Source organism: Microcaecilia unicolor, chromosome 8 (assembly GCF_901765095.1).
Source record: "Microcaecilia unicolor chromosome 8, aMicUni1.1, whole genome shotgun sequence".
In the NCBI taxonomy this organism is placed as follows: Eukaryota; Metazoa; Chordata; class Amphibia; order Gymnophiona; family Siphonopidae; genus Microcaecilia; species Microcaecilia unicolor.
In genome coordinates, this window is record NC_044038.1 from 92,607,862 (window position 1) to 92,635,020 (window position 27,159).

Here is a 27,159-nt window from a genome sequence, read left to right on the forward strand (position 1 = left end):
CTCCCTCTCCACTGAGATTCGGCAATAAAGCCTTGCTGTTCCCCGAAGCAGGAAACCGATATCCCCGACGTTTATGACCCCGAATCTCTCCAAAGTAGACTGAGAAGTGGTGGGAACCCCAGCCGTGTCGAGGAGGACAACACCACAGCTTGCCTTCTTCTTCCCATTCTCTGGGAGTGCGCCTACTTCTTCAGGTATTCTGGTGTAAAATGGGAACTCAACTAACATACATCCTCCCTCGGCACCATCTTGCATCCTCCAGTTTGGGACACTCTTTGTCTGGTTTCTCCTCAGAGGCCTGTCTGATATAGGTAACCCTTCAGCATAGCCCTCTGAGTCATTGAAACACAGAAGCCCCTCCACCACTTACAAGGTGTCCCTTCGGAGGGGCAATGAAGGCTTTTTTAAGGAGTGGTGTTGACTACGGCATGTTTGAAGGCATCAGGAACAGTTTGCAGTGGCAAGTGGAGATTGAGGATATGATAGATAAAGGGATTAGACAGTAGGAGAGATAGTGGGAATAGGATCAGAGGAACAGGTAGTTAGTTTGAAGGAGGAAATAAGATGTGTAGTTTCCTCTTCAGTGATTTCAGAAAAGGAAGAAAAGGAGGCAGGGGTTGGAGGGTTGAGAGAATGGAAGGAGAGGTGGAGGTGACCTGGTTGAGAATTCAAGTTTAATCTTGTGAACTTTATCATGAAAGTACTCAGCCAGAGTCTGGGGAGAAAATGAAGGGGGAGTTGGAGGTGAAGGCACTTTGAGGAGAGAGTTCAGTGTGGCAAAGAGACATTGAGGGTTTGAGCAAAGAGAATTTGTCAACTGGATGTAATAGTCCTGTTTGGCAAATAAAAGAGCAGACTGGAAGGAGGTCAGCAAGAATTTGAACTGTATGAAGTCAGCATGGGCACAGGATTTCAGCCAAAGGCGTTCAGCAGAGCGGGCACAGGAACATAGGTAGCGGATTCTAGAGGTCAGCCAAGGCTGGGGTTTGGTACGTTTTACAGAACGGGGAATGGGAGGAGCAAGAGATAATACTATACCTGGGATGATTCGAGGTCATCAGATTGTATCTCGCACGTGGTCTGACCATAGCCCTGTTCTGCTTTAGCTCTGCTTGATGATGGTGCGCAGGACTCGGCCTGACCGGTATCTAGATTATTCTTTCCTGGCAGACATGACTTACCTTCTCCAACTGGAGCACTTGATTAAAGAGTATATTAGATTCAATGATACTGGTGAAGTATCGCCAGCTGTTTTATGGGACGGGTTCAAGGCAGTTATGCGGGGTCATTTTATCGTGCTGCGGGCACATGTACAGAACGAGAATCACCAAGCGGAAGATTTGCTTTGCAAGCGATTGGCGGGAGTGGACCGTTTGCTATGTCAGCAGGCTCCGAGGCCTTCCCCGCAGTTGTTAGCTCGAGCACATCGTCTTCGACAGGAGCTCTATGAGGTCCAGCTGGCTGAGATTTCTGAGCAACTCCAGCGAGCTCATCAGACTCATTTTGAGTTTGGTAATAAAGCTAGTAAACTCTTGGCTCATAAACTTAAGCAGCAACGCGATCGAACTTATATCTCGAGTCTTAGGGATGATAGTGGCAGGGTGTGGTCTGATCCTGCCAGGATGCAGATGCAGTTTCAGGACTACTATGGCAAACTTTACACCTCAGATATTGACCCATCAGAGGCTACTATTGCAGCTTTCTTAGATCGAGTAGCTCTGCCTAGTCTATCTATGAGCGCTCAGGAGAGGCTATCTAGGCCCATTGAGTTAGAAGAGATTCTACAAGCAATTCGGGAGCTGGCTCCCAGCAAAGCTCCAGGACCTGATGGCTTCACTAATAAGTTTTATAAGGTTTTTGGTCGGCTTCTGGGCCCCTTGCTTCTCAAGATGTTTAACTCTTTTGTGGATGATCATCAGCTCCCCGAATCGTGGAACTTGACGATTATTGTGGTGATACTTAAGCCCGGTAAGGATCCTCAATTATGTAGCTCTTATAGACCTATCTCTTTATTGGGGGTCGATTATAAAATTTTCACTAAAATATTAGCAACCTGTCTGCAGGTTCATCTCCCTTCTCTGATTCACGAAGATCAGACGGGATTTGTTGAGGGGCGTCAGACATTTGATAACATCCGCAGGGCGCTTCATACCATATATGCAGCCGAGATGGAGGGGGTCCCCTTATGCTTGCTCTCTCTCAACGCTGAAAAGGCGTTCGATAGGGTGCACTGGCCATTCTTATTTGGAGTCCTGGATAGAGTCGGGATTTCAGGGAACTTCCTTCATTGGCTTCAACTCGTTATATGGCTCCCTGTGCATCGATTCGGATTAATGGTCAGCGTTCCTCCTCATTTCTGCTGTCTCGGGGTATGCAACAGGGGTGTGCCTTGTCCCCGCTTCTCTTCGCGCTTACCATCGAGCCTTTAGCAGTCTTGATTCGGTCTCATCCGATCATTCAGGGTTGGAGAAAGGGAACCATTGACTCTCAGATCCTTTTATTTGCGGATGATATATTGCTCACTCGGACCCAATTACATCCTTCCCAGCAGTGACTTCTTTGCTATGCGAGTATGGCCAGGTGGATTTAAGGTTAATATGGGTAAATCAGAGGCTCTCAATGTTTCTATTCCGAATGCTCATAAAGTATTATTAGAGGCACATTTTCCTTTTCAGTGGACATCAGGGTTTATTCGCTATTTAGGGGTTAATCTGATTCGTAGGATACACAACCTTTATGAGGCTAACTTTCCGGGTAAAGTTCGGGAGCTATTTCTGGACCTTGACCATTGGGAAGGTCTAACAATTTCATGGCTAGGACGTATTAATGCGATCAAATTGATTCTGCTGCCTAAGTTGCTCTATTTGTTTATGGTGCTTCCTCTCGCCTTGCCGGACAATTTTTTCGTGGTTTACAGAGCAGAATTTTTTCATTTATCTGGAAGAAGAGGCCTCGGGTGTGAAGGACAGTAATGTATCAAACTAGAGAACACAGGGGGGGTATGGGTGTCCCCTTCTTTTTTGAATATTATAGAGCTGCTCATATTCGCATTTTGGCTGATTGGGCCCAAGGTGGGAATAAGATATGGAAATTATTGGAGCAAGATTGGCTGGGTTCATACCCCCTGAGGGCCATTCCCTGGCTTCCTGATCGTATGCTGAGTGATGTGATTCGGGGGGGGGCTCCACCGCTTATTCGCTGGCCTTTATTGATTTGGAGGACGATCAGGGGGAAGTTTTTTCCCAGCCAGGTATACTTTTTGCACACATTCATCCGTTTTGCCTCTTAATTTGCCCCAGGGATGCTAGACCCCTGCTATCATCTATGGGAGAAACTGAGTCTGTGTGAGTTAGGACAGGTCTGGGAGGAGGGGGAGCTGCTTCCTTCACTGAGTTGCGGGAGGAGTATGGGCTCCCAGCCTCTAACATGTTTCAGTACTGTCAAGTATGGGATTTAATCCTGAGAAGGGCGCAGGGGGAGTTGGGTCTGGTAGAAACACAGTTGGAACGGGCGATGGTGGGTGGGGGAGGAAGAGGAGGTATTTCCCGCTTATATAGGGCCTTTCTATCTCATGCTAAACCAATTATGTGCTATGTTTTAAAGTGGGAGTCAGTTTTGGGAACTTCATATGAATACCCACAATGGGAGCAGGTGTTGCGGTCACTACTTAGGATCTCTGTCTCAAGTGCATTAATGGAGAATGGGTATAAAATGCTGTATAGCTGGTATTACACCCCTAAGTGTTTAGTTGCTATATTTCATTCGGGGGTCCCCTTTGTGTTGGAGACAGTGTGGTTTAGTGGGGAATATGTGCCATATATGGTGGTCCTGTCCTAAGGCCCAGGAATTTGGACAACTGTCCTGAAATTTGTTGCTAGACTTACGAAGAAACACATTTGAAACGTGACCATGAAAAGTTCCTTTCTCATCCTCATGTGTTTTGTGCCTCTGCAGTGGATGCCTTCAAAAAGAGAGGGGGCTATTTTGATCCATTCCTCAGTACAGGTCCAGGTTTTAAAACTATGTGAGTCCTGGGGTTGAGGGGAGAAACCTTCTTTTTCAACTTTCTCTTAGATCAATCTGAAGTTACTTTGGCTTCGGTTTATGCTCCAGATGCAGAACAGGAGAATTTTATGTCTATTTTCGGGCTTGGTTCCAGGAGTTTGCCCAGAGAAAATTGAATATGGCAGGAGACTTTAATGCTACTTTAACCCATTAGTGCCCAAGGTTCCCATATGGGAGCTTATTATGGGAACATTGGGTACTAATGGGTTAAACCCAGCCCTTAATCATTCTGGAGGGTTAGCAGAGCCTGACTATAGTTTGTCCACAGCCTTGGGTTTCTTGTGGGGGATCTGGGTTTATGTAACACTTGGCGCCTGAGGCACCCTGCCGCTCAGGATTACATTTTTTTCTCCCATATTCATGGGTCTTATTCTCATTTAGATTATATTTTCTTGGATAAATTGCCTGACTGGGGCCGGGGGGGGGCTCTTCCGTGTATTGGTACTATTTCCATCTCAGATTCGTTCCTTCTCTTCAGGAGGAAGACAGGGACAGGCAGTGGACCTTGAACACTTTGTTGTTGCAGGATGAGGAGATCATTGCAGGTTTTAGGGCGTTGCTCTGGTATTATTTGGACACTAACTTACATTCGAGCCCAGCTTTGGGTATAGTCTGGGATGCCTGGTGTCCTGGGGCTATTTTCTTCAGAAGTCTAGTCAGTGGGCTTGAGACCAACACACTCAGGTGGCTCACCTTTCTCGTATTAGTTCTTTGGAGGAGCAACATAAGACTTCTGGGTCTATTTCTGTCTTCCGAGAACTACAAGCAGTTAGATTGCAGCTGGACAGTATTTATTGTGAACAATTGTAATTTTCGAATCTTAAATACAAACAGTCTCAATGGAAACAGCCCAGGGCACCCTTATTGGTGAAATGGACGAATAAACTTTGGTTTATATGTGACATGGAGCGTTTGCTCACCCTTTTTCATCACACTTTAAATGGGAATCTATCTGGGCCTCCTTTTGGACATGCTGCACCTTTTGATTTCTGTTTCTTTGTACCTGGGCAGCAGACTTTCGGGCTATTGTCGGGGGTTTTCTTGCATTTGCCCTTGTTGGTTTGCCTTTTCATTACTCAGACTTACTATATATATGTTTGGTTGGGGGGGGTAGGGAGTGGGTTATGTGGTTTCTATGGTGATTAGAGATAAATAGTTAAAAGAAAACACAAAAAATGTTAGAAGTTTCTTTTTCTGTTCGTTTGATGGTCCAAGGCTGAGCCTCTGTACCATTAATGTGAGAGTGTTTGGATCTCTTCATGTCATTATATTGTATCTGCTTCTTGGTTCTTAATAAAAGCTTCTTCAAATTAAAAAAGTGAGAGACCAGAGAATGAGAAGAAACAGTTTCCATGAACTGGGTTGTGATAAGCTGCAGTAGATGCAAAGTGGACATAGATGGAAGTACTCTTGAGTTCAGATTGAGAAAGGTGCAGGAGGTAAGGTAACATCTGAGTCAGGGGACACGTGGGGGATTTGTGTTGGTGGAAGCTATCCAGCAGGAGAAGCGAGTTAATTTAAGTGGTAAGATATGCAGGTGGTGGGTTTTATGGCAACAAAGATGAATGTCTCTGATGTCTTAAGTACATAAGTATTGCTACACTGGGACAGACCAAAGGTCCATCAAGCCCAATATCCTGTATCCAACAGTGGCCAATCCAGGTCACAAATACCTGGCAAGATCCCAGAAAAGCCCAATACATTATGATGCTTATCCCAGAAATAAGCAGTGGATTTTCCCAAGTCAATTTAATAATGGTCTATGGACTTTTCCTTTAGGAAGCTGTCCAGACCCTTTTTAAACCCCACTAAGCTAACCGCCTTTACCACATTCTCTGGCAATGAATTCCAGAGTTTAATTACACGTTAAGTGAAGAAACATTTTCTCTGCTAAGTATTAAATTTACTACTTTGTAGCTTCATCGCATGCCCCCTAGTCCTAGTATTTTTGGAAAGAGTAAACAAACGATTCACAAATACCCGTTCCACTCCACTCATTATTTTATAGACCTCTATCATATCAGTCTTGAGGCAGTGAAAGGTGGCTTACGAAGATTTGCTCCATCTCTGGCTGCTCACCCGCCGAGTGGTGAGGGAGAGACTGTTTAGGTCCATATGGAGCAGGCAGCTGTGGTCCTAAGAGAGTAAGTTGAGTCCGTTACCCATGGGGATTGGCTGATTGACAAGGAGGAGAGGAAATTAAACTTGTCTGGGCCAATGAGGTGCCACCAGAATGAGCTCGGCTCTGGCCCACAGCACTTTCTGTAGATCCTGAGAGATCAGCAGTGCAGGGGGAGGGAGTAACTATACGGGAAACCCCAGAACCATGAGATGGTGAATGTGTTGTATGGGATTTACATGGAGCTGGTGCAGAGAGAACACAATTCACATTCTCTGGGGAAACAAACATGTTGAGATTGGTGGGTACCCCAGTGGTCAAGAGAGCAGTGGCCACATCTGGCTTAAGGGACCACCTGTGGGTTTGAACTTCCTGCTGAGGGTGTCCACAATTCATTGACGGAGGTAGGAATGGCAAGAGCAAGGTGCCTAATGTGCTGAGCTTCGAGGCAGGATTGCTGAGAGCTCAAGCATCTCTACTTGTTCACATAAAACATGGCACCTGATCGGCCATTTGGACGAGTTCAGACTAGTGTTTAAACCAGTAGAGGAAGAGCTGTAGGATATGGAAGATGGCCCTAAATTCCAGCTGCTTGTTGTGGAGTTTCTGTTCCTGGAGCAAGTTATTAGCTGTATGAACAAGACCACAAATTCTTTGCATGTCTGTCCCAGTTGAGGTAATGAAATTATTGAAGGTAGATGTGGCAGCTTACTTACATTGATGATTAATAGATCATTTTCAAAAGGGTGTTATCCTGTAAGTTTGAAAAAAGATATAGTTCACCCTTTGTTGAAGGTGAACAGTCAGATAAGTCAAAAGTAGAGAATTATCGTCCTGTGTCTTCACTTTTGTTTGTCAAAAGTGATTAAAAATTGATATTGAATCAATTGCAAGATTTTTTTGGAACATCACCAGATTTTAGATATTGGTTGTGGCAAAACAATGGGTTTCGAAGCCTGTGAATATATTATTTCATGAAGAGCATTTCCCTTGTTTGGCCAGCAGATGGTGACTGTCTTTTTTGTAAAGCTGTTTCAGAAACATTTTTTTCCCGCCTATCTGAGAGGTAATCTTTATTCTCCGAGGACAAGCAGGCTGCTTGTTCTCACATGTGGGTTGACGTCCGCATCGGCCCAGGAATCGGCATTTTGCAAGCAAAATATTTAAAAAGTTTTGCCAGAGTCTTCTGGTGCGTGTGCACCGCACATGCGCGGACTGATTTCCCGCCCGTCACGTGAGCACTTCTCAGTTTTTCTTTCTCCGCGTTGAGGTGCGGCAGTGTTCGTTTTCTGCTCCTCTCAGGCCCAGGAAGAGTCTTCTTTGTTTGCGATTTTGTTCACTTCTGTTTTTTTGCTTTTTCTTTACAAGATAAAAAAAAAAGTAAGGTTCCCTTAGTTTTACCTTTAGTTTTTTTTCCCTATTTCAAGTTTTCTTTCTTTTTCGTTGCGGCCGAGTTCTCCCCTTTTCTTTGCCTTTTTCTGATTTTTAGGCACAATTCGCGTCTTTTGATTTTGCTGAAGCCGTTTTTCCTTCCATGTCATCGAAGACTCCCAGCGGCTTCAAGCGTTGTACGCGGTACAACCGGACTATCTCAGGCTCCGATACCCACACCTGGTGTATTCAGTGCCTTGGGCCCGACCATAGCCCAGCCGCTTATAGTCTGTGTCTTCATATGAAGAAACGGACCCAAGTGTCTCGAGAGGCCCAGCGTGAAAAACGTTTTGGGGCTCGGTCCGGTCCTTCAACATCGGTACCGAGGTCGACGGCGTCGATATCAAAGGGAGCATCGACGTCAGGGAGAGAGGTTAATGGCTGCTATGAGACCAACTCGTGCTGGGAGCAGTGAGGCGTCGAGTGGGTCTCCACCTGCCTCGAGGCCTCCTGTTATGCAGGCCCCCTGGGACCGGCCTTTGTCGGAGCAGACCCCGAGGAGGCGTGAGGATTTCACATCCTCCTCATCGGTACCAAGGAGTCTCGATGACAGGCGTCGAGCGAAGGCTAAGAAGCACCGTCATCATTCTCCTTCGCACGGTACCGGGAGCTCCGGGACGTCGAGAGAGTCGGCACCTGAGAAGCGTCGGCACCGAGAGGATCGATACAGGAGGTGCCGATGTGTCAGTCTCCTAGCACCCCGATGTCTGCTCCCGAGCCTCCACGGATTCTGACACCACCTGTCCCACTGACCCCACAGCCTTCTCCAATGGCGGCTCTCGACGAGCGCATCCGGGCCTTTTTTCCAGAACTTCTGGAGGGACTGCTACATCAGTCAGCTTCGGTGTCAGGGGTGCTTGCGCCTTCTGTACCATCTGCTGCAGCGGTGTCTGGCCCTTTACCTGTGGTAGGTCAACTCCCCTTTGACATCGGTGGAGGGAGCTCACCACAGTCAGACAGGGCATCAACCTCTCGACATTGCCATAGAGGACATCGTTTCTCGGCGTCGAGGCAGGTCCCGTGTCGAAGCACCTAACTCAGGTTTTATCCAACACTGAGCAGGAGCGTTCGTGGGAGTCAGATGAGGATCCCAGGTACTTCTCTTCTGATGAGTCCTTTGGGATTCCCTCTGAACCTTTCCCTCCACTAGAAAGGAGACTGTCTCCACCAGAGAGTCTGTCCTTTTCCTCTTTTGTCTAGGAAATGGCTACAGCTATTCCCTTCCCTGTGGAGGTTGAGGATGAGCCCAGGATTGAGATGCTCGCGGTCCTTGGATTATTCTTCTCCACCTAAAGAGGCTGTGACAGTTCCTTTGCATAAGGTACTGAAGGAAGCCCTTATGCGAAACTGGTCATCCCCCTCTGTCTGGCCCCGTGGTCCCGAAAAAAGCTGAATCCCAGTATCAGATCCACGGTGACCTGGGTTGATGAGGTCTCAGTTACCCCACAATTTCATGGTGGTGGACTCCGCCCTCAATAGAGCCAGGAGTACTAGAGACTATGCTTCGGTGCCCCCAGGATTCTTGATTCTTTTGGAAGGAAGACATATCAGGCCGCTATGCACACTGCCAAGATCCAGTCATACCAGCTCTTCACGAGTGTACACTTGTGGGACTCGATACGTCAACTGTCCAGCTTGGTGGAGACACTCCCTACGGAGCTGGCCAAGCCTTTTTGCCAGGTGGTCAGGCAGCAGAAGGCGTGTCGCAAGTTCCTGGCCAGGGATACTTTTGACACTTTGACGTGACATCCAGAATCACTTCTCAAGGTATAGTGATGCGCAGACTCTCGGCTGCGTGTCTCTGACCTGGATCATTCTGTCCAGCAGCGGATGGCAGATGTTCCTTACCGGGGGGACAATCTTTTTGGAGAAAAAGTAGAGGATCTAGTTGATCAAATCAAGAAGTATAATGATGCTATGGATTCTCTCTCCCACTGGGCGCCTTCTGCTACTGCCTCCTCATCTAGGAGGTTTTTTGGCGGGAGGAGGAGTTCCCCCTATTCCTAATCTAGGCTTAGGTACACTCCTGCTTCTCGGCAGCCTGCCCAGGCTCAACCCCAGCTTGCTCGTTCTCGTCAACAGCGTGTGACTGAGGCCCATTCTGCTCCTTCAAAAGCAAGGGACGGGCTTTTGACTGGCTGCAGTTCAGCATAGCCTCAGTGAAGGTGTCCATTCCGGACGACCTCACCAGTAGGGGGGAGGTTGATGTTTTTTCACTGAAGGTGGCCTCTCATAACCTACGACTGGTGGGTTCTTAAGTAGTCCGGTTAGGATACACTCTCAATCTGGAATCCGAACCTCCAAATTGCCCACCAGGAGCTCAATCCTACAGCTCCCAGCACAAGCAGGTACTTGCAGAGGAACTCTCCACCCTTCTACAGGCCCAAGCGGTCGAACCCGTTCCACCAGGGGAAGAAGGGCTGGGATTCTATTCCAGTACTTCCTTGTGCAAAAGAAAACAGGGGGGATGCGTCCCATCCTAGACCTAAGAGGCCTGAACAAATTTCTAGTTCGAGGAAAGTTCAGGATGGTTTCTCTGGAAACTCCTCTTCCCATGATTCAAGAGAACGATTGGCTATGCTCTCTGGAATTAAAGGATGCTTACACACACATCTTGATACTTCCAGCTCACAGGAAGTATCTTCGATTTCGACTGGAAACTCAGCACTTTCAGTACTGTGTGCTGCCTTTTGGTCTGGCGTCTGCACCCAGAGTATTCACAAAGTGTCTAGCGGTAGTTGCAGCGTCGCTACGCAGACTGGGAGTACATGTTTTCCCTTATCTCAACGATTGGCTGGTGAAGAGCACCTTGAAGGCAGGCGCTCAGCAGTCCATGCTTCCGTGTCGGCCCAGGAATTGGCATTTTGCAAGCAAAATATTAAAAATGTGACCTTGGGACGTCCATTCCAAATTCCTCAGCCATAAAAAGTGCTGACGACGGATGCATCCCTCCTGTGGTGGTGAGCTCCTGTAGATGGGCTTCACACTCAAGGAGCCTGGTCCTTTTCGAGAAAAAGGTCTTCAGATCAATCTCCTGGAATTACAGGCGATCTAGAACGCTCTAAAGGCTTTCAGAGATCGGCTGTCCAACCAAATCATATTGATACAGACAGACATCAGGTTGCCATGTAGTACACCAACAAGCAGGGGGGCACCGGATCTCGCCCTCTGTGTCAGGAAGCCGTCCAGATGTGGCTTTGGGCTCGCCGTCACGGCATGTTTCTGCAAGCCACGTATCTGGCAGGTGTAAACAACAGTCTGGCCAACAGGTTGAGCAGGATAATGCAACCTCACTAGTGAACATGGCCGTAGTCTGCAAGATCTTCCGAGCGTGGGGCACCCCCTCAGTGGATCTTTTTGCCACTCAGATCAGTCACAAGATCCCTCAGTTCTGTTCCAAGCTTCAGGCCCACGACACACTAGCATCAGATGCTTTTCCCCCTGCATTGGGGGACAGGCCTTCTGTATGCGTATCCTCCCATACCTCTGGTTGGGAGGATTTTGCTGAAACTCAAGCAAGATTGCAAAACATGATCCTGATTGCACCCTTCTGGCCGCGTCAGATTTGGTTCCCTCGTCTTCTGGAGTTGTCCCTCCGAAGAACCGTGGAGATTGGAGTATTTTCCAACCCTCATCACCCAGAATGAGGGGTCGCTTCTACATCCCAACCTCCAGTCTCTGGCTCTCTCAGCCTGGATGTTAAGAGCTTAGAATTCGCCTCCTTGGGTCTTTCAGAGGGCGTCTCCAGAGTCTTGCTTCCAGGAAAGATTCCACGAAGAGGTCTTACTCTTTTAAATAGAGAAGGTTTGCCATCTGGTGTGACAGCAAGGCCCTAGATCCTCTTTCTTGTCCTACACAGACCCTACTTGAATACCTTCTACACTTATCAGAGTCTGGTCTCAAGACCAACTCCATAAGAGTTCATCTTAGTGCGATCAGTGCTTATCATCGCCGTGTAGAAGGTAAGCCTATCTCTGGACAGCCTTTAGTTGTTTCCTTCATGAGAGGTTTGCTTTTGTCAAAGCCCCTGGTCATGGGAGCTCAACGTCGTTCTCACCCAGCTGATGAAAGCTCCTTTTGAGCCACTGAATTCCTGCCATCTGAAGTACTTGACCTGGAAGGGTCGTTTACTTGGTGGCTGTTACTTCAGCTCATAAGGTCAGTGAGCTTCAGGGTTGGTAGTGCATGCACCTTATATCAAGTTTCATCATAACAGAGTAGTCCTCCGCACGCATCCTAAGTCCTGCCGAAGGTGGTGTCGGAGTTCCATCTGAACCAGTCAGTTGTCTTGCCAACATTTTTCCCATCCTCATACCCACCCTGGCGAAAACAGTTTGCATACCTTGGACTGCAAGAGAGCATTGGCCTTTTACGTGAAGCGGACAAAGCCCTTCAGACAGTCCGCCCAGACTAGTTTGTTCTTTCTATCCCAACAGGAGGAGAGTAGCCTTCGGAAAACGCACAGTCTCCAATTGGCTAGCAGATTGCATTTCCTTCACTTATGCCCAAGCTGGGCTGACTCTGGAGAGCCATGTCACGCTCATTATGTTAGAGCCATGGCTGCGTCAGTGGGCTCACTTGAAGTCAGCCTCCATTGAAGAGATTTGCAAAGCTGCAATATGGTCATCAGTCCACACATTCACATCTCACTACTGCCTTCAGCAGGACACCTGACGTGACAGTCGGTTTGGGCAGTCGGTGCTGCAAAATCTGTTTGGGTTTAGAATCCAACTCCACCCCCCTAGACCCATTTTTGTTCTGTTCCAGGCTGCACTCTGGTTAGTTGTTTATGGTTTCAGGTCAATCTCAGTTATGTCCTCGACGTTGCGAAGCCCAATTGACCAATGGTGAAGATACTTACCTGTAGCAGGTATTCTCCGAGGACAGCAGGCTGATTGTTCTGACAAACCCGCCCACCTCCCCTTTAGAGTTGTTATTTATTTCTCTATATGCTTTTGGATTTAACTGAGGAGAAGTGCTCCCGCGACAGACGGGAAATCGGTCCGCATGCGCGCCAGAAGACTGGCAAAACTTTTTAAATATTTTGCTTACTTAACAGTGATGATTAATAGATTGTTTTCAAAAGGGTGTTATCCTGTAAGTTTGAAAAAAGCTATAGTTCACCTTTGTTGAAAGGTGAACAGTAAGATAAGTCAAAAGTAGAGAATTATCATCCTGTGTCTTCACTTTTGTTTATGGCAAAAGTGATTTAAAAATTGATATTGAATCAATTGCAAGATTTTTTTGGAACATCACCAGATTTTAGATAGTGGTTGTGGCGAAACAATGGGTTTCCAAGCCTTTGAATTGTATTATTTAATGAAGTGCATTTCCCTTGTTTGGCCAGCAGATGGTGACTGTCTTTTTTGTAAAGCTGTTTCAGAAACAATTTTTTTCCCGCCTATCTGTGAGGTAATCTTTAGTCTCAGATAGGGAGAGGAGAAAGATTTCTTTACTGAGCGGCCCTGTGAGCAGCTATATTTCATTGAACTCCCAAGGTGCTACCCAGATAGTAACAAATGTTAGATAGTTTTAATGTTGATCCTTATTTTGGTTATCTGTTATTGCTTGCTGTACTTTTTTCACCTAGCTTTTTTCAAACGTTCACTGTTTTACTATAACAATAAACCTATTAGTTAATTGAGTCTGCTGTCCTGGATTAACTAAGAATCCTGATGTTTTTTTTGGGTCTGTGGGTGCTTTCTAAGAACTGTGGGACCCTGGGATTGTGGCCTCAGTATCCTTAGAAATCACTGAAAATTAGTTGCTGGTGGGAACTTGCCCAGAGGCAAGCATAACCCAGCAGGTGGGAGGAAGGTATGCCAGAGTAGAGCACATGCACAGGTGGTAGTGGGCCTGAGCAGTGCTGGGACAGATCCTCTGAGAGGCCATAGGGTTTAGCCTCAGGTGGGGTGCTAGATGGTCTATGACGTGATCAGTTTGGGTTTCGTTTTCAGTACTCAACTGAAACCCTAATGATCTTAGTTTGTGATAGTCTGAGAGCAGGTTTTGATAAAGGTCAGTCTTTTCTCTTAGTCACCTTAGATATTTCATCAGAGTTTGATACAGATCATTCATGAGTTACTGATTTGTATCCTGGAAGCTTTGGGAATTGAAGGATATGTGTTGCATGGTTTATTTCTGTGGAATTAGATGCAGGATGTTTCTGACTGGAAGAGGGCTATTTCTGGGGTTCCTCAGGGATCATCACTCTCACCAGTAATAGTTAAATGTCTATATGCTTTCTTTGTGTAGATTGTTGACTGGTTCTGTGTGTCTTATAAAATTTACGCAGGTAATATTCAGGTTTTATCCCATTTCTGATTAATGTGAGGCATCAATTGATTGTTTTACGGATATATTTACAGACAATAGAGTCTTTGATAAAAGCTAACAGATTACAGCTGAATTTTCGTCATCTGCAGGATTTCCTATGAGTTTTAAGTGGACAGATTAAATCAGGGGTTTTCAACCGAGTCCTTAGGGCACACCCAGCCAGTCGGAGTTTCAGGATTAAATACTTAGGTAATATGGTTGATCTTTCTTGTCATTTCAATCACATGTGAAAATGTTGTTACGAAAAATAATTTATTGAAAATGTTGCTTAGGTTGAAAGATTTGTTATCTGATTCAAATTTTTGAACTGCTTTACAGTCAATGGTGTTTCCGTTATTTGATTACTGTAACTCATTCTTTTGAGTTTGCCTTTGTATGTTTTGAAACCACTTCAGATGGCACAAAATGTGGCAGCTCGTCTTATTTCAGGGATTTCAAAGTATGGGCATGTATTATGAGAACGTTATTGGTTATCTCTGAAATGGAGGGTTCAAATTTAAGTTTGTTGTGCTTGATTTATAGGCCAATGCAATAGAGACATTTCAATTCATGTAGCTACAGTTTTGCAGGTTTACTGTCCACATCGTCATTTAGGTCCACAGATAAAATGTTGTTAAATGTTCCCTCTTACAAGCAGATCACATTAGAAGACATTAGATCAAAAATCTATGTGGAGGGTGCACACCTTTGGAATAATCTCCTAGTACAGTTACACAAGAGTGAGTTATCTTCAGTTCAAGAAACTACTCAGTTACTTGTTTACCAGCTTATGATTAAAATTTTTAAGATTTGAACATTTGTATTATTTTATTGTACTTATTTTAGGTTTTTGGGGGTTTTTTTTTAATTGTGAATGTGTTTTTGTACATCACTTAGAATTTTGATAATGCAGTTTATAAATCTTGTTATAAGTAAATATGTAAATTAATAAATAAGACCATCTGCCCTGTATCCTAAGGTGGAGATGGACACCCCAGTCATTTGTGGAGGCATCCGTTGTGACAGTAACTTGCAGTGGAATGGGTTGAAAGGGGCAGCCGAGCAGCATATTGCTTGGAAAGTCCACCAGTTGAGGATGAGATTGAGGGATTGGTGGTAAGGGAACCTGCTGGGTGAGAGGTTGACATCGTTGATCCCTGGTGTGCCTTGCAAGTGCCAGTACAAAGGACGCATGTGGAGTCATTCATGGGCACCATATGGAGAGAGGCTGCCATATGAATTAGGTCTCGGAGGATGTTGCAAGCACAGAGGAGTGCTGTATCTGATGTAGGTGGCTGCACAAAGTGCCCAAGATATACATCCAGTGAGTGGCAGGAAGGCCTCAACCTGCACTATTCTGTGAGGGCTCCAATGAACAGCAGTGATCTTGTTAATGTGAAATTAGACTTCTTGAAGTTGATTATAAATTCCAGTATCTGTAACAGATCTATGGTCACCTGAAACTTGGTAATGGCGTAGTCCTTGGAGCTGACCAGGAGCCTGTCATCGAGATATGGGAACATCAAGTGGCCATCTTTGCAAAGGTGAGTGGCTTCTATCCCTATGCACTTGGTGAAGACTCTGGGAGCAGAGGGCCAGCCAAAAGGGAGTACTTCGTGCTGGAAATGACTACTTAGAAAGTTGAAGCAAAGGAAGCACCAGTGCTGGGAATGTGGATATAGATGTCCTTGAAATCCAGGGACATTAGCCAGCTGGTCCGATTGATGAGGGACAGTATTGTGGCAAGGAGGTTCTTGTGAAACTTTTCTTTCCTGAGGAACCTGTTGAGCCTTAGATATCTAGTTTGGGATGGACCCTCCCCTCCAATATTTTTGGGACGAGGAAGAATTGAGAATAAAATCCACTGACACGCTGTTCTGAATGTCCATGGCATAGCAAGTTGTCGAACTCTGCTGCCAGCAAGGGGATGGGATGTGGTAGTGACATGGAAGGGTGGGGTCAGATTCAAGGTTGGGTGCTGCAGGTCGGGTGGGCTCTGTCATAGCCTGGGGTTTTGTGCAATTTACATTTGAGTTCTAGACACTGAGAGGTGATCTGCCAGATATTCAGTTGTAAGTCCTGAGTGGTGCACGTGTAGTGTGAGCACATCTTTAAGTATCCCACAAGATTTGAGAATGGAAAAGAAGTTTCTGCATCCATGAGAGCCTGAGAAGCACCAAGATTTAGGGCTTTGGTAACTTCTGAAGTAACCATGAATATAGTAGTCCTCCTATTGGCCATCTGGTGCTGCTGTCCTTGGGGGGTGGGGAGAAGCAACCTCATCTGCTTCTTCCCAGGTTGTTTTGGTCACCTTACATGAATAAGCATCCAGGGAGGGAGGAAATTTCGGCCTACAAAAGAACCCAGTTTATGTCTAAGTGGGAGGGCGCACTCTGGAGATGGGGAGTGGGGGTGTAGCAGTGAGAAGGGATGCTATGTCCTGAGCAAATCTTTGAAATAGAAGGGCACCATGCTTGTCCCGTCTGTCCCATTCTCCTTTCCACTCCAACCCCCTCCCCCCCTCCCCGTTGCAGTGGGGAAGGGCTTCCAAGGTTGCAGGAGGTGGCATCAATTCTGGTGAGAGGAGAGGCATGGTGTGTGGGACTTGGAGGGGGGTCTCCTTCATGGGAGTGATGACGTTTAGAGTCAACACATGACTTCTCCTTATCTTTAGATTTCCTATAGATCCCTTGTCACTGACCTCTTGTAGGTGTTGGGTAGAAGCCTCCAATGCTGTCTTCTGGAATGTTTGTGGCTGAGTGGGCTGAGCCACAGTGATCGCATGCCAGCTGTGTGTTAAGCGAGGCAGGCCCCTTGGAAGCCACCAGATACCTGGGTGGAGTAGGGATGAAGTAGTGGTTTGAAATCTGCAAGCCTTGGGCTACAGCTGCCTCTGCTGCCTGTAGAGGAGACACTGCTTCAATTTGGGAAGGAAAGGAGCTAGTAACACTGAAGGCTTTGATATTGCTGGAGGTTGCAGGGGCCGAGCCTAAAGAAGCAGCCATGGTGTAGAGTGGAAACATGGAGTCAGCCACAGGCTGGAGCACTCAGTTGGGGCTGCAAGACAATACCATCTGTATTGTATCCCTGGGGAGATGAAATGGACTGGAGGAGTACTGCTACAATCAACTTGGTTTGGGATGTGTGTGGTTTTTTTTTTGTTGTTTCTTTCTTCTTTCTTTCTTTTTGAATAACTTGAACATAACTCAGAAGGAGAGCTGCGACCGTTGTGGCACATGGATAATTCAGACTGAGGGAAGGAGGGAGTACTACCAGTGCAGGAAGACAGTGCATGCTCAGGTTCCTCTTGAGCTGGAGGAGAGCTCTATGGACGACATCACAACTGTGCCTCTGTATATTCCCTGCTTGTCTGCAGAGAAACTAGTGTTTCTTTAAAAAATCAAATTAAATTCTCCCCTTTTCTAACTTAACACATTGGATGACAGAGGTCAATAGTCCATCTTTTAATAACTTTGTAGCAATATCTTGTAATCTATTAACTAATGGGAATTTGTCACACTTTTCAAAATAGTTTGCCCTTTATATACTACTAGTATAAAAGGCCCGTTTCGGTAGGCAGTGAAACGGGCGCTAGCAAGGTAATTCCCCCCCCCCCCCCCCCGCAGCATCCTTCCTGTCTCCCCTGCCCCCCTGCAGCCACCCATCTGGTCTCAGGACCCCCTCCCCACTAACCCTCCTCTGCCCCTGCAGCCACGCATGTGCAGCAGCCCTCCTCTCTCCCCTGCTCCCCCTGCAGCCACCCATGTCCAGCGACTCCTCTCCCCCTGCCCCCCTGCAGCCACCCATGTCCAGCGACCCTCCTCTCCCCCTGCCCCCCTGCAGTGTCCCTTCTGTCTCCCCTGCCCTCCCCTGCAGCCACCCATCTGGTCTCAGGACCCCCTCCCCACCTCCCTCTTCCCTGCCCCCCCTGCAGCCATCCATGTCCAGCGACCCTCCTCTCCCCCTGCAGCTACCCATGTCCAGTGACCCTCCCCTCCCCCATCACCCAGCCCCTACCCCCCCTCGGGCACATCAACCCCTCCGCCACCTGCAGCAACCAATACTAACGCTGTCCGGACCGCTATACTGCGTCTCCTGTTGAGCAGCAGCGCCGGTACAAAAAGAAAAAAGCCAAAAAAAGATTTAAACCTGAAACACGGCATCTGGCATTGGCTGTCATCTCTGCAGCCGCTCGTCCTCTCCCCTCTGACGTCGCTGCGCCCCTCCGGGGTCTTCCTGCAGGGGCAGTGACGTGGAGGGGAGATGGCTGTCTACAGAGCCGCGTTTCAGGTTAAAAATCTTTTTTGGCTTTTTCTTTTGTACCGGCCGCTGCTGCTCCACAGGAGAAGCAGCAGCGGCCGGACAGCGTTAGTATTGGCGGCTGCGGGTGGCGAGGGAGTTGATGTGCCCAAGGGGGGGGGGGGAGGCTTTGGTGATGCGCCCGGGGTCTTGGGTGATGCGTCGAGGGGAGGGAGGGGCTTGGGTGTTGCACCAGGGGAGAGCACTGAGAGCTGATTGGTAGGGCAGGGGGAGGAGTAGGGAAACACGCTCCGGGTGTTTCCCTACTCTTCCCCCTGCCTGGCTCGCTGTTTTGCAGGGCAGGGGCTTGGGTGTTGCACCGAGGGGGGGCACTGACAGCTGTTTCCCAGGCAGGGGGAGGAGTCGTGTTTCCCTACTCCTCCCCTTGCCTTGGAATCAGCTGTCAGTGACATCACTGACGTCAGTGCATTCTAAACTGCCTAGCAGACCACCTCCGAGGGAGCCACAGTCCCAGGCACATTAGAACGTTGGAGGTGAGAATTATTATATAGGATCAGTTGTTGGCTCATGCAAAACCCACCAATAATGTGCCAGATGTTTGTTAGACTGGCACATAAGTAAAATTTTGTATCATTTTTTGGACAGTGATATTTAAGGAGGAGGGGTAGAGTGTAATTGCTATTCCAGCAAGCTTTCCCATGATTAGAAAGAGAGAAACCTTCATTTCTCTCTGTCCAGAAATATGAGGAATTAATTCTGTATATTAAATAATTGGAGGCCTTCCGCCTCCTACAACACGATCAAGGAGCAAGAGGAGTTGAGCCAGCTCAGGGATCAAGTGGAAGACCTGGAGAATAGGTCACGACGGAATAATCTAAGGGATCCCAGAGCTTGATATTTTTGCCAATTGTGGGGCGGTTATTATAAAGAGCTTTGTCAGCACATTTTGGCTCTTGGATCGGAAGCCCATAACCCCGAGATATGTATGCAACGGGCTCACAGAGCGATGGGACCACGCAGAGATTCCCAACCAAGGGATGTGGTTGTGTGCTTTCTGGACTTCCCCATAAAAGAACAGATCTTGCGGGAAGCCAAGGGGCACAAGGAAATTATCTGGAAAAACTACAAAATAGAGGTCTTTCAAGACTTGGCCCGTACTACATTGTTAAAACGTGGCACATTCAAGGATGTTACCAGATTTATGCGATCCAAAGGGATTAGATAAAGGTGGTTATTTCCTTTTGCAGTCTGGATTACAGTTGATGGGAAATCTCGCAAGGTTACAACGCCAGAGGAAGCATGGTCGGCGCTGCGGGCCTTGGGTTGTACAGAGGTTCCGGTGCAGGGCCAGGAGCCACGGATTCAAGCATCCCCCAGACGAGATTCAGCATGGCAAGTGGTGATCGAGAGAGGAAAGAGCAAGGACAAACAGGCTTTCTAAGAGGAGCATTGTTGCAGTTAAGTCAAACACTCTGGGATGTTTGAGTTTTATTGCCCCTGACTATTGTGCAAATCTGGAAGTGCATTGCTAGAGGGCTGGCCTTAACATGGTGTGGGGGAAGAAGCCCACAGCTATACTGCCTTTTGGGACGTCATTAAGTCCAGGCGGTGGACATGACAAAAAACGGTAAAAGAACTATGGATGATAAAAGCGCTCAAAGGTGGCAGTGGAAAAAGAACCAGCAGAGCAGAGGACAGAATGGAGGATGCAGAAGATCCGGAGTGCTGAAGTTAATGGGATATCCAGGTAAAGAGGAGGCTCCCAGTTTGTGCAAAAAGTTCAGGAGGCTTGTTATAGACTTGGAGTTATTCAGTTTGTTGTTGAAATTTTTCTGTTTTATCTCTTGCTTTTAAAGGTGGGAAGAAATGAAGGGGCTAGAGCTGGTAGGGAAAAGACAATGATAAGGGGGGATGGAGGGTATGTATGGGTAGTAGGGGGTGCGGGGAGGGGGGTTAGTCTTATAAGGATATATTGGACCAAAGCCCCTGGAGAAGTACGTTTATTTTCCTAATATGGCTGATCTTTGGAATCAGGGATCAGCATTGGGAGAGGGGAAGGGGAGGGAGGGTCGGGAGAGGGGAGGAGGGATGGCTGAAAGGGGGGAGAACAACCGAGAATAGGAGGGGGAGAGAGGGGCGGGAACAGGGGAAAACTTAGAGGTGGGGTCGTGGAATGTGAATGGTCTTAACCATCAGGGGAAAGATGCCGAGTGTTTAAGGAATTAAATAGGTTAAAATGGGATGTGACAATGCTACAAGAGACGCATCTGAGACCAAGGGATGCACATTTGCTGCGCCGTAGGCCCTTTAGGGAGGTTTTGACACATCAGGGAAGGGAGCCCAGGAGGGCAGGGGGTGTGGCTATTTTGGTTCGGCACACCTGTGGGCTAAGCATACAGGAGGAATTTCGGGATTCGAGTGGTAGATGTATGGGAATCAGGGGGTTACTGCAAGGAAAGGAAATTACATTTATTAATATTTATGCACCGAGTGAAGGGCAGAAGCAATTTTTTGATAAGCTGAAGGGAGAAATCCAAGGATTTATCAAAGGCCAAGTTATAATAGGAGGTGATTTTAACATAGCCCCTGATGCGGACAGACCACTCCAGGGAACGTGGGGGGTCGGGGGGTTCGGGGCATAAGGCAATGTTGACATTTTTGAAAGAGTGCGAAGTTGTGGATAGTTGGAGATTGCTGCATGGGACACAAATTATACACATTACTCACATGCTGCATAGTCAAATGCTAGGTTGGATAGCATATGGGTGCATCGTAATAGCTGGTCTATGATAGAGGAAGCAGAGATAGAGTCGTGTCAGATCTCTGACCATGCTCCTATTTGGATTAGGCTTAAGGGGCTGGGGAATAGGAAGAGGGGAGAGGTATGGAAGCTAAATGAAACATTACTGGGTGACGAAATAGTGAGAGAAGATGTCAGGAGGGCAATTCAGGAATTTTACCAGTTAACGATAACGGGGAAGTATCTGATGGGTCCTTATGGGATGCAATGAAAGCAGTGGTGAGGAGTTTTTATAAAATGGGGGGCTCAGAAAAAAAGAGAAAAAGGTCAGGAATCCCTGGAGTTACATACACACCTGGTGCACTTGGAGAAACAACATAAGAGACAACCCACAAATAAGTTGGGGGAGGAGCTTAAAGAGGTAAGGAGGGCATTGGCACGGTTGCAAATGATAGAAATTGAATATATGCAAACTAAGTTGAAACAGAGGATTTTGATTATGCAAATAAATCTGGTGCTCTTCTGGCTCGCAGGTTGCAGGCGAGGCGTGTTAAGGCTCTTATCCAAAAATTAAAAGATGGTAAGGGTGGCTGGTACTATGAAGATACAGACATTAATCCGCAAATTAATCCGCAAACAAATCTTTTCCGGAGATGGGAAGGCGGTAGAACGAGAGGACATGAAATGAGATTGAAGGGGGGCAGACTCAAAAAAGATGTCAGGAAGTATTTTTTCACAGAGAGAGTGGTGGATGCTTGGAATGCCCTCCCGCGGGAGGTGGTGGAGAGGAAAACGGTAACGGAATTCAAACATGCGTGGGATATACATAAAGGAATCCTGTGCAGAAGGAATGGATCCTCAGAAGCTTAACCGAAATTGGGTGGCAGAGCCAGTGGGGGGAAGAGGGGTTGGTGGTTGGGAGGCGAAGATGATGGTGGGCAGACTTATATGGTCTGTGGCAGATCCGGTGGTGGGAGGCGGGACTGGTGATTGGGAGGCGGGGAATAGTGCTGGGCAGACTTATACGGTCTGTGCCAGAGCCGGTGGTGGGAGGCAGGGCTGGTGGTTGGGAGGAGGGGATAGTGCTAGGCAGACTTATACGGTCTGTGCCCTGAAAAAGACAGGTACAAATCAAGGTAAGGTATACACATGAGTTCATCTTGTTGGGCAGACTGGATGGACCATGCAGATCTTTTTCTGCCGTCATCTACTATGTTACTATTTTCAATATGCTGTCTAAATCTGATTGTGGATGTTTTGTGAAAAAGTCCAAAAATCCAGTAGCGAACATGGCCATTTTCAAACCAGAAAAATGTTCAATTTTGTTTTGAAAATGGCCATTTGCTAGACATTTTTGTACTCGGTAATCAGTTAGGTCTATTTTTGAAAAGAAAAAAAAGTCCAAGGGAAAAATGCACAAAAACAAGCTATTGGTATGTATGGGGGAGGGGGGTAGCATTGTCAGTACACTGGCCACACAGACATCCCAGCAGAGCAGTGGGGCATCATAGAGGGCACTGCAGTAGACTTCACATAAAGTTCCCAGTTACACATTTCACCATTATCCCCTTATATGGTGAGCCCTCCAAAACCGACCAAAAACCTACTGTACACCACTACAATAGCCCTTATGCTTGCAGTTGTCGCCTATATGTATACCTACATATAGGTGCAGTAGTTTTTTGGTGGGTTTTTTTGAGGGCTCACACTTTCCACCACAGGTGTACCAGTTAGAGTGGGATATGGGCCTGGGTCCCCTTCTCTACAGTCCTTTGCACTAACCACTAGCCTACTCCAGGGATCTGTTTGCTGCTGTAATAGGAGTGACCATAACATCTCAAGCTGTTATAGAGGCTGGTATGTACTGTTTCCTTCACAGCTTCGGCGGGGGGGGGGGGGTAGGAGGGGTCAGTGACCACTGGGAGAGTAAGGGAGTTTATGCGTTAATCCCCCCAGTGGTCATTTAGGGTACCTTTTAGTCTTTTAATTGTGATTGAAACAGATCTTGCCAGAAACGTCTGAATTTTGGCCCTAGACATTTTCATTTTGTTCCACTATTGCTGAAAAAGTCTTATCTTTTGGTGCTGCCTATGTCCCGCCCAAAACACACCCTCTTAAAATTTGGACGAACTGTGGAGCAGAACGTCTAAAATTGGGGGGGGGGGGGGGGGGTGAAATTGCTGTTTGGACATTTTTGAGAGAAAAACGTCCTCCTACCACCTTATGACTCTTTTTGGACTTTGTTTTGAAAATGAGCCCCTTAGTCTTCATGTGTCCCAGGATCCTGTTAGCTCTGGTTTCACAGCATCCATTTATTATTTTCCTTTCTTCAATTTCTTCAATGGCAGATCTGCTATCCATGGACGAGGGCTCTTTTGCAAACGCAATATCGATGCTGGAGAGATGGTTATTGAGTACTCTGGGATTGTCATTCGCTCGGTGCTGACAGACAAAAGAGAGAAGTACTATGATGGCAAGGTATGATGTGTGGGAGGGCAAAAATAAGGAAAGATGCATTTAATTAACCTGCCTAGAGGAAGGAAAGAAGCGGTAGATGAGCATCTTCTGTTTTTGATGATGGCTTCATTTTGAAAGTGCTGTGGGTATCTCACATATCCAAATATATCTAACCAGTCACTGAAGGCCTCATATAAAAGCCCATTTATAATATTTGTTAGATTTAGATTTACTATTTGTAACCTTATCCATGGCAAGGTACAAAATATATATATATAAAATACAGAAATCACACAGACCTAAAAACATTACAAAATCGCATGTCCTGCTTGCAGGGTTCTCAGTCCTGTGATACCTTGTGTCCAGCATGTATTCTTGATAAATTTAGTAGAGAATGTTTTAAAAAATAGATAAAACTCATATCTGATTAGAAAGGAATGAATTCTGTTAATGAGTACAGAGGATTGTAAACTACACACCTTCTGCTTACTCCATGCCCTCTGCTTTTTTTCTTTGGCTTGTATATTCATAAGTACATAAGTATTGCCGTACTGGGAAAGACCAAAGGTCCATCAAGCCCAGCATCCTGTTTCCAACAGTGGCCAATCCAGGTCACAAATACTTGGCAAGATCCCCAAAAAAGTACAAAATATTTTATGTTGCTTATCCCAGAAATAGTGGATTTTCCCCAAGTCCAATTTAATAATGGTCTATGGACTTTTTCTTTAGGAAGCCGTCCAAACCTTTTTAAACTCTGCTAAGCTAACAGCCTTTACCACATTTTCTGACAACGAATTCCAGAGTTGAATTACACGTTGAGTGAAGAAAACATTTTCTCTGATTAATTTTAAATTTACTACTTTGTAGCTTCATTTCGTGCCCTCTAGTCCTTGTATTTTTGAAAAGCGTAAACAGACGCTTCACATTTACCCATTCCACTCCACTCATTATTTTATAGACCTCTATCATATCTCCCCTCAGCCGCCTTTTCTCCAAGCTGAAGAGCCCCAGCTGCTTTAGCCTTTCCTTATAGGGAAGTTGTCCCATCCCCTTTACCATTTTTGTTGCCCTTCTGTGCACCTTTTCTAATTCCACTATATCTTTTTTGAGATGTGATGACCAGAATTGAACACATTATTTGAGGTGCGGTCGCACCATGGAGCGATACAAAGGCATTATAACATCCTCATTTTTCCCTATCATCAACCCGATCAATCCATAGACTGGTGGGTTGTGTCCATCTACCAGCAGGTGGAGATAGAGAGCAATCTTTTGCCTCCCTATATGTGGTCATGTGCTGCCGGAAATTCCCCAGTATGTTCTCTATCTCAGCAGGTGTGTGGTCACACAGCAGCAGCTCTGGCTAGGTCTCCAAGCCTAATTGTTTAGGTTTTGTTGAGTACCTGGGGTTGAGGGCTCTTCGTGAGCAAGTGCAAACCTGGTGGTGCCAGGTCCCTCCTTTTCTCCCCCCTCCCGCTGGCTCCGTTAAAAAAAAAAAAAATTTTTAAACGTTCAAAAAGGACGTCCATTTGCAGCTGCTCACTGGAACAAATCGTCGCTGCTCGGAGCAAGAAGCAGGTAATTTTTACCTTTTACTAGCGGGCAGGGGGTTCCCCGAATGGTCCCCACGTGGCTATGGCCTCGGATGGCAAGGGCGTTTGCGCACGTAGCGGGGAAGCGGGGGGATCGAAGGTAGAGTCGCCCTTTCGGAACCGGGAGAGTTCACCGGTTTTTCCTCCGGCGCGGCGCCCTTTCCCGCCTTAGGTGCCCATTCCCCGCTGGCCGCCCTCCCGGTCATGACCGGCCACGCGGCTCGGTCGGCTTCTTCTTGGGCCGCCCTCGAGTTGGGAGACGTTAACAGCTTGGTCGCCCTTGAATCGGGCGACAGTAAGAAGTCGGCGAAATTAAAACGCCCTTCTTCCTGCACGGCTCCTTCTCGGAGTTTCGCGCCGGACGCCATTTTGGACGTGCAACACGCCTCTCCCCCCGCTACTGGGAGCGCAGATGGAAGGCACCTCTAGGGCCGCGGCACAGGCTGCAGAAATGCACAGACTGGGGGGTTTCTCCCCTGAGTTCATTTTGCTGCTGCATCAAGCCTTTCTTATGCTTACTCTCTGCCCACCTCTCTGATCGGGGTGATGAGGACTCTATGTTTAAGCGCCCTCGGGTGGATCTTCCACCCTCGGGGGACTCGGTCTCCTCTAATGTGGATGACGGCAGCGTGTCTGAGTTCTCCCAGAGATCCTTAGCGGAATCAGTGGAAGAGACTGATCCTCGCTCGGATGGAGCGGACGACCCCTCTGCAGCGCAGCTTTTTCGCTCAGAGGATTTGCAGGCCATGCTTGTGCAGGCCATGAGCATTTTGAAGATTGCCTCTCCGGAGGAAGGCTCTCTCTCAGCCTCTACTGGCTCCGCCATTATGCTGGGAACGAAGCGCCCGCCTAGAACTTTCCACATTCATGATGCCATGCAGACCTTAATTTCAGCGCAATGGGATTCCCCTGAGGCGAGCCTGAAAGTAGCCAGGGCTAGGTGCCGTCTGTACCCCTTTCCTGAGGGGGAACGGGAAGCCTTTGTCTGGACCACGGTAGATTCCTTAATCACTGCCGTGACTAAGAAAACGGCGCTGCTGGTGGAAGGTGGCACTGCCCTGAAGGACGCCCAAGACAGGAGAATGGAGGTGGCCTTAAAGTCGTCCTTTGAGGCGGCCACTCTGAGTTTGCAAGCCTCGGTTTGCGGCTTCTACATGGCTAGGGCGTGCCTGACTGTTTTGCAGCGGGCTTCCCCCTCGGACCCTTCCTGGAGGGCGGAATGGCCAACCCTGGAGTCGGGTTTGGCCTACTTGGCAGACTTGCTGTATGATGTTTGAGAGCCTCGGCCAAGGGCATGGCTCAGACAGTCTCTGCGCGGCGGTGGCTATGGCTTAAGCACTGGTCTGCTGACCATGCCTCTAAATCTCGCCTAGCCAAGTTGCCTTTTAAAGGCAAGCTGCTCTTTGGAGACGAGCTGGACAAGATCGTGACGGAACTCGGCACGTCCAAGGGCAAGAGGTTGCCGGAGGTCAGGACTCGGGCTGGCAGTGCCCGTCCTGGTTCGTGTAAGGGCCGATTCCAGGAAGCCCGTCGGTATCGCCTGGGCAAGTCGGCCTCCTCTGCCTCCGCTTCCTTCAAATGGAACTTCTCCCCCAAGCAGCATTCCTTTCGTAGGGACCGCCGTCCCGGAGGTTCGTCCTCCGGCCCGCCCCAGGGTCGCGTACCCAATGACGGGGACCTGGTCCATGGCCCAGTGCAAATAGGAGGAAGGTTGTCCTCGTTTCTGGGCGAGTGGACCAGGGTAACTTCAGACGCTTGGGTTCTGGAAGTCATCAGAGACGGCTACAAGCTAGAGTTCTGCCGACCCCTAAGAGACGGGTTTGTAAACTCTCCTTGCAAGTCTCAGGTCAAAGCAGCTGCCGTGCAGCAGACTTTGAGCAACCTGATCCGCCTGGGCGTGGTAGTCCCGGTGCCAGTAGATCAGCTTAGCAAGGGGCGCTACTCCATTTAGTTTGTGGTGCCAAAGAAAGAAGGATCTGCTCGGCCTATTCTCGACCTCAAGGGAGTCAATCAGGCCTTGAAAGTTCGGCACTTCCGGATGGAGACCCTCCGCTCTGTAATAGCTGCGGTGAAAAAGGGAGAATTCCTGGCCTCCCTGGACATCAAGGAAGCTTACCTACATATTCCCATCTGGCCGCCTCATCAGCGCTTTCTGCGCTTTGCAGTGCTGGGCCAACACT

General features: G+C 47.6%; 1 protein-coding gene across 1 annotated transcript in view; it reads left to right on the forward strand.

Annotated features, from left to right (window-relative positions):
* The window catches only part of KMT2B (lysine methyltransferase 2B), an 880,409-nt gene that overhangs the window by 842,360 nt on the left and 10,890 nt on the right, over window positions 1-27,159 (forward strand). Inside the window, 1 exon segment of the mRNA XM_030212457.1 lies at window positions 23,279-23,408. Coding sequence (XP_030068317.1) covers window positions 23,279-23,408 — 130 coding nt within the window.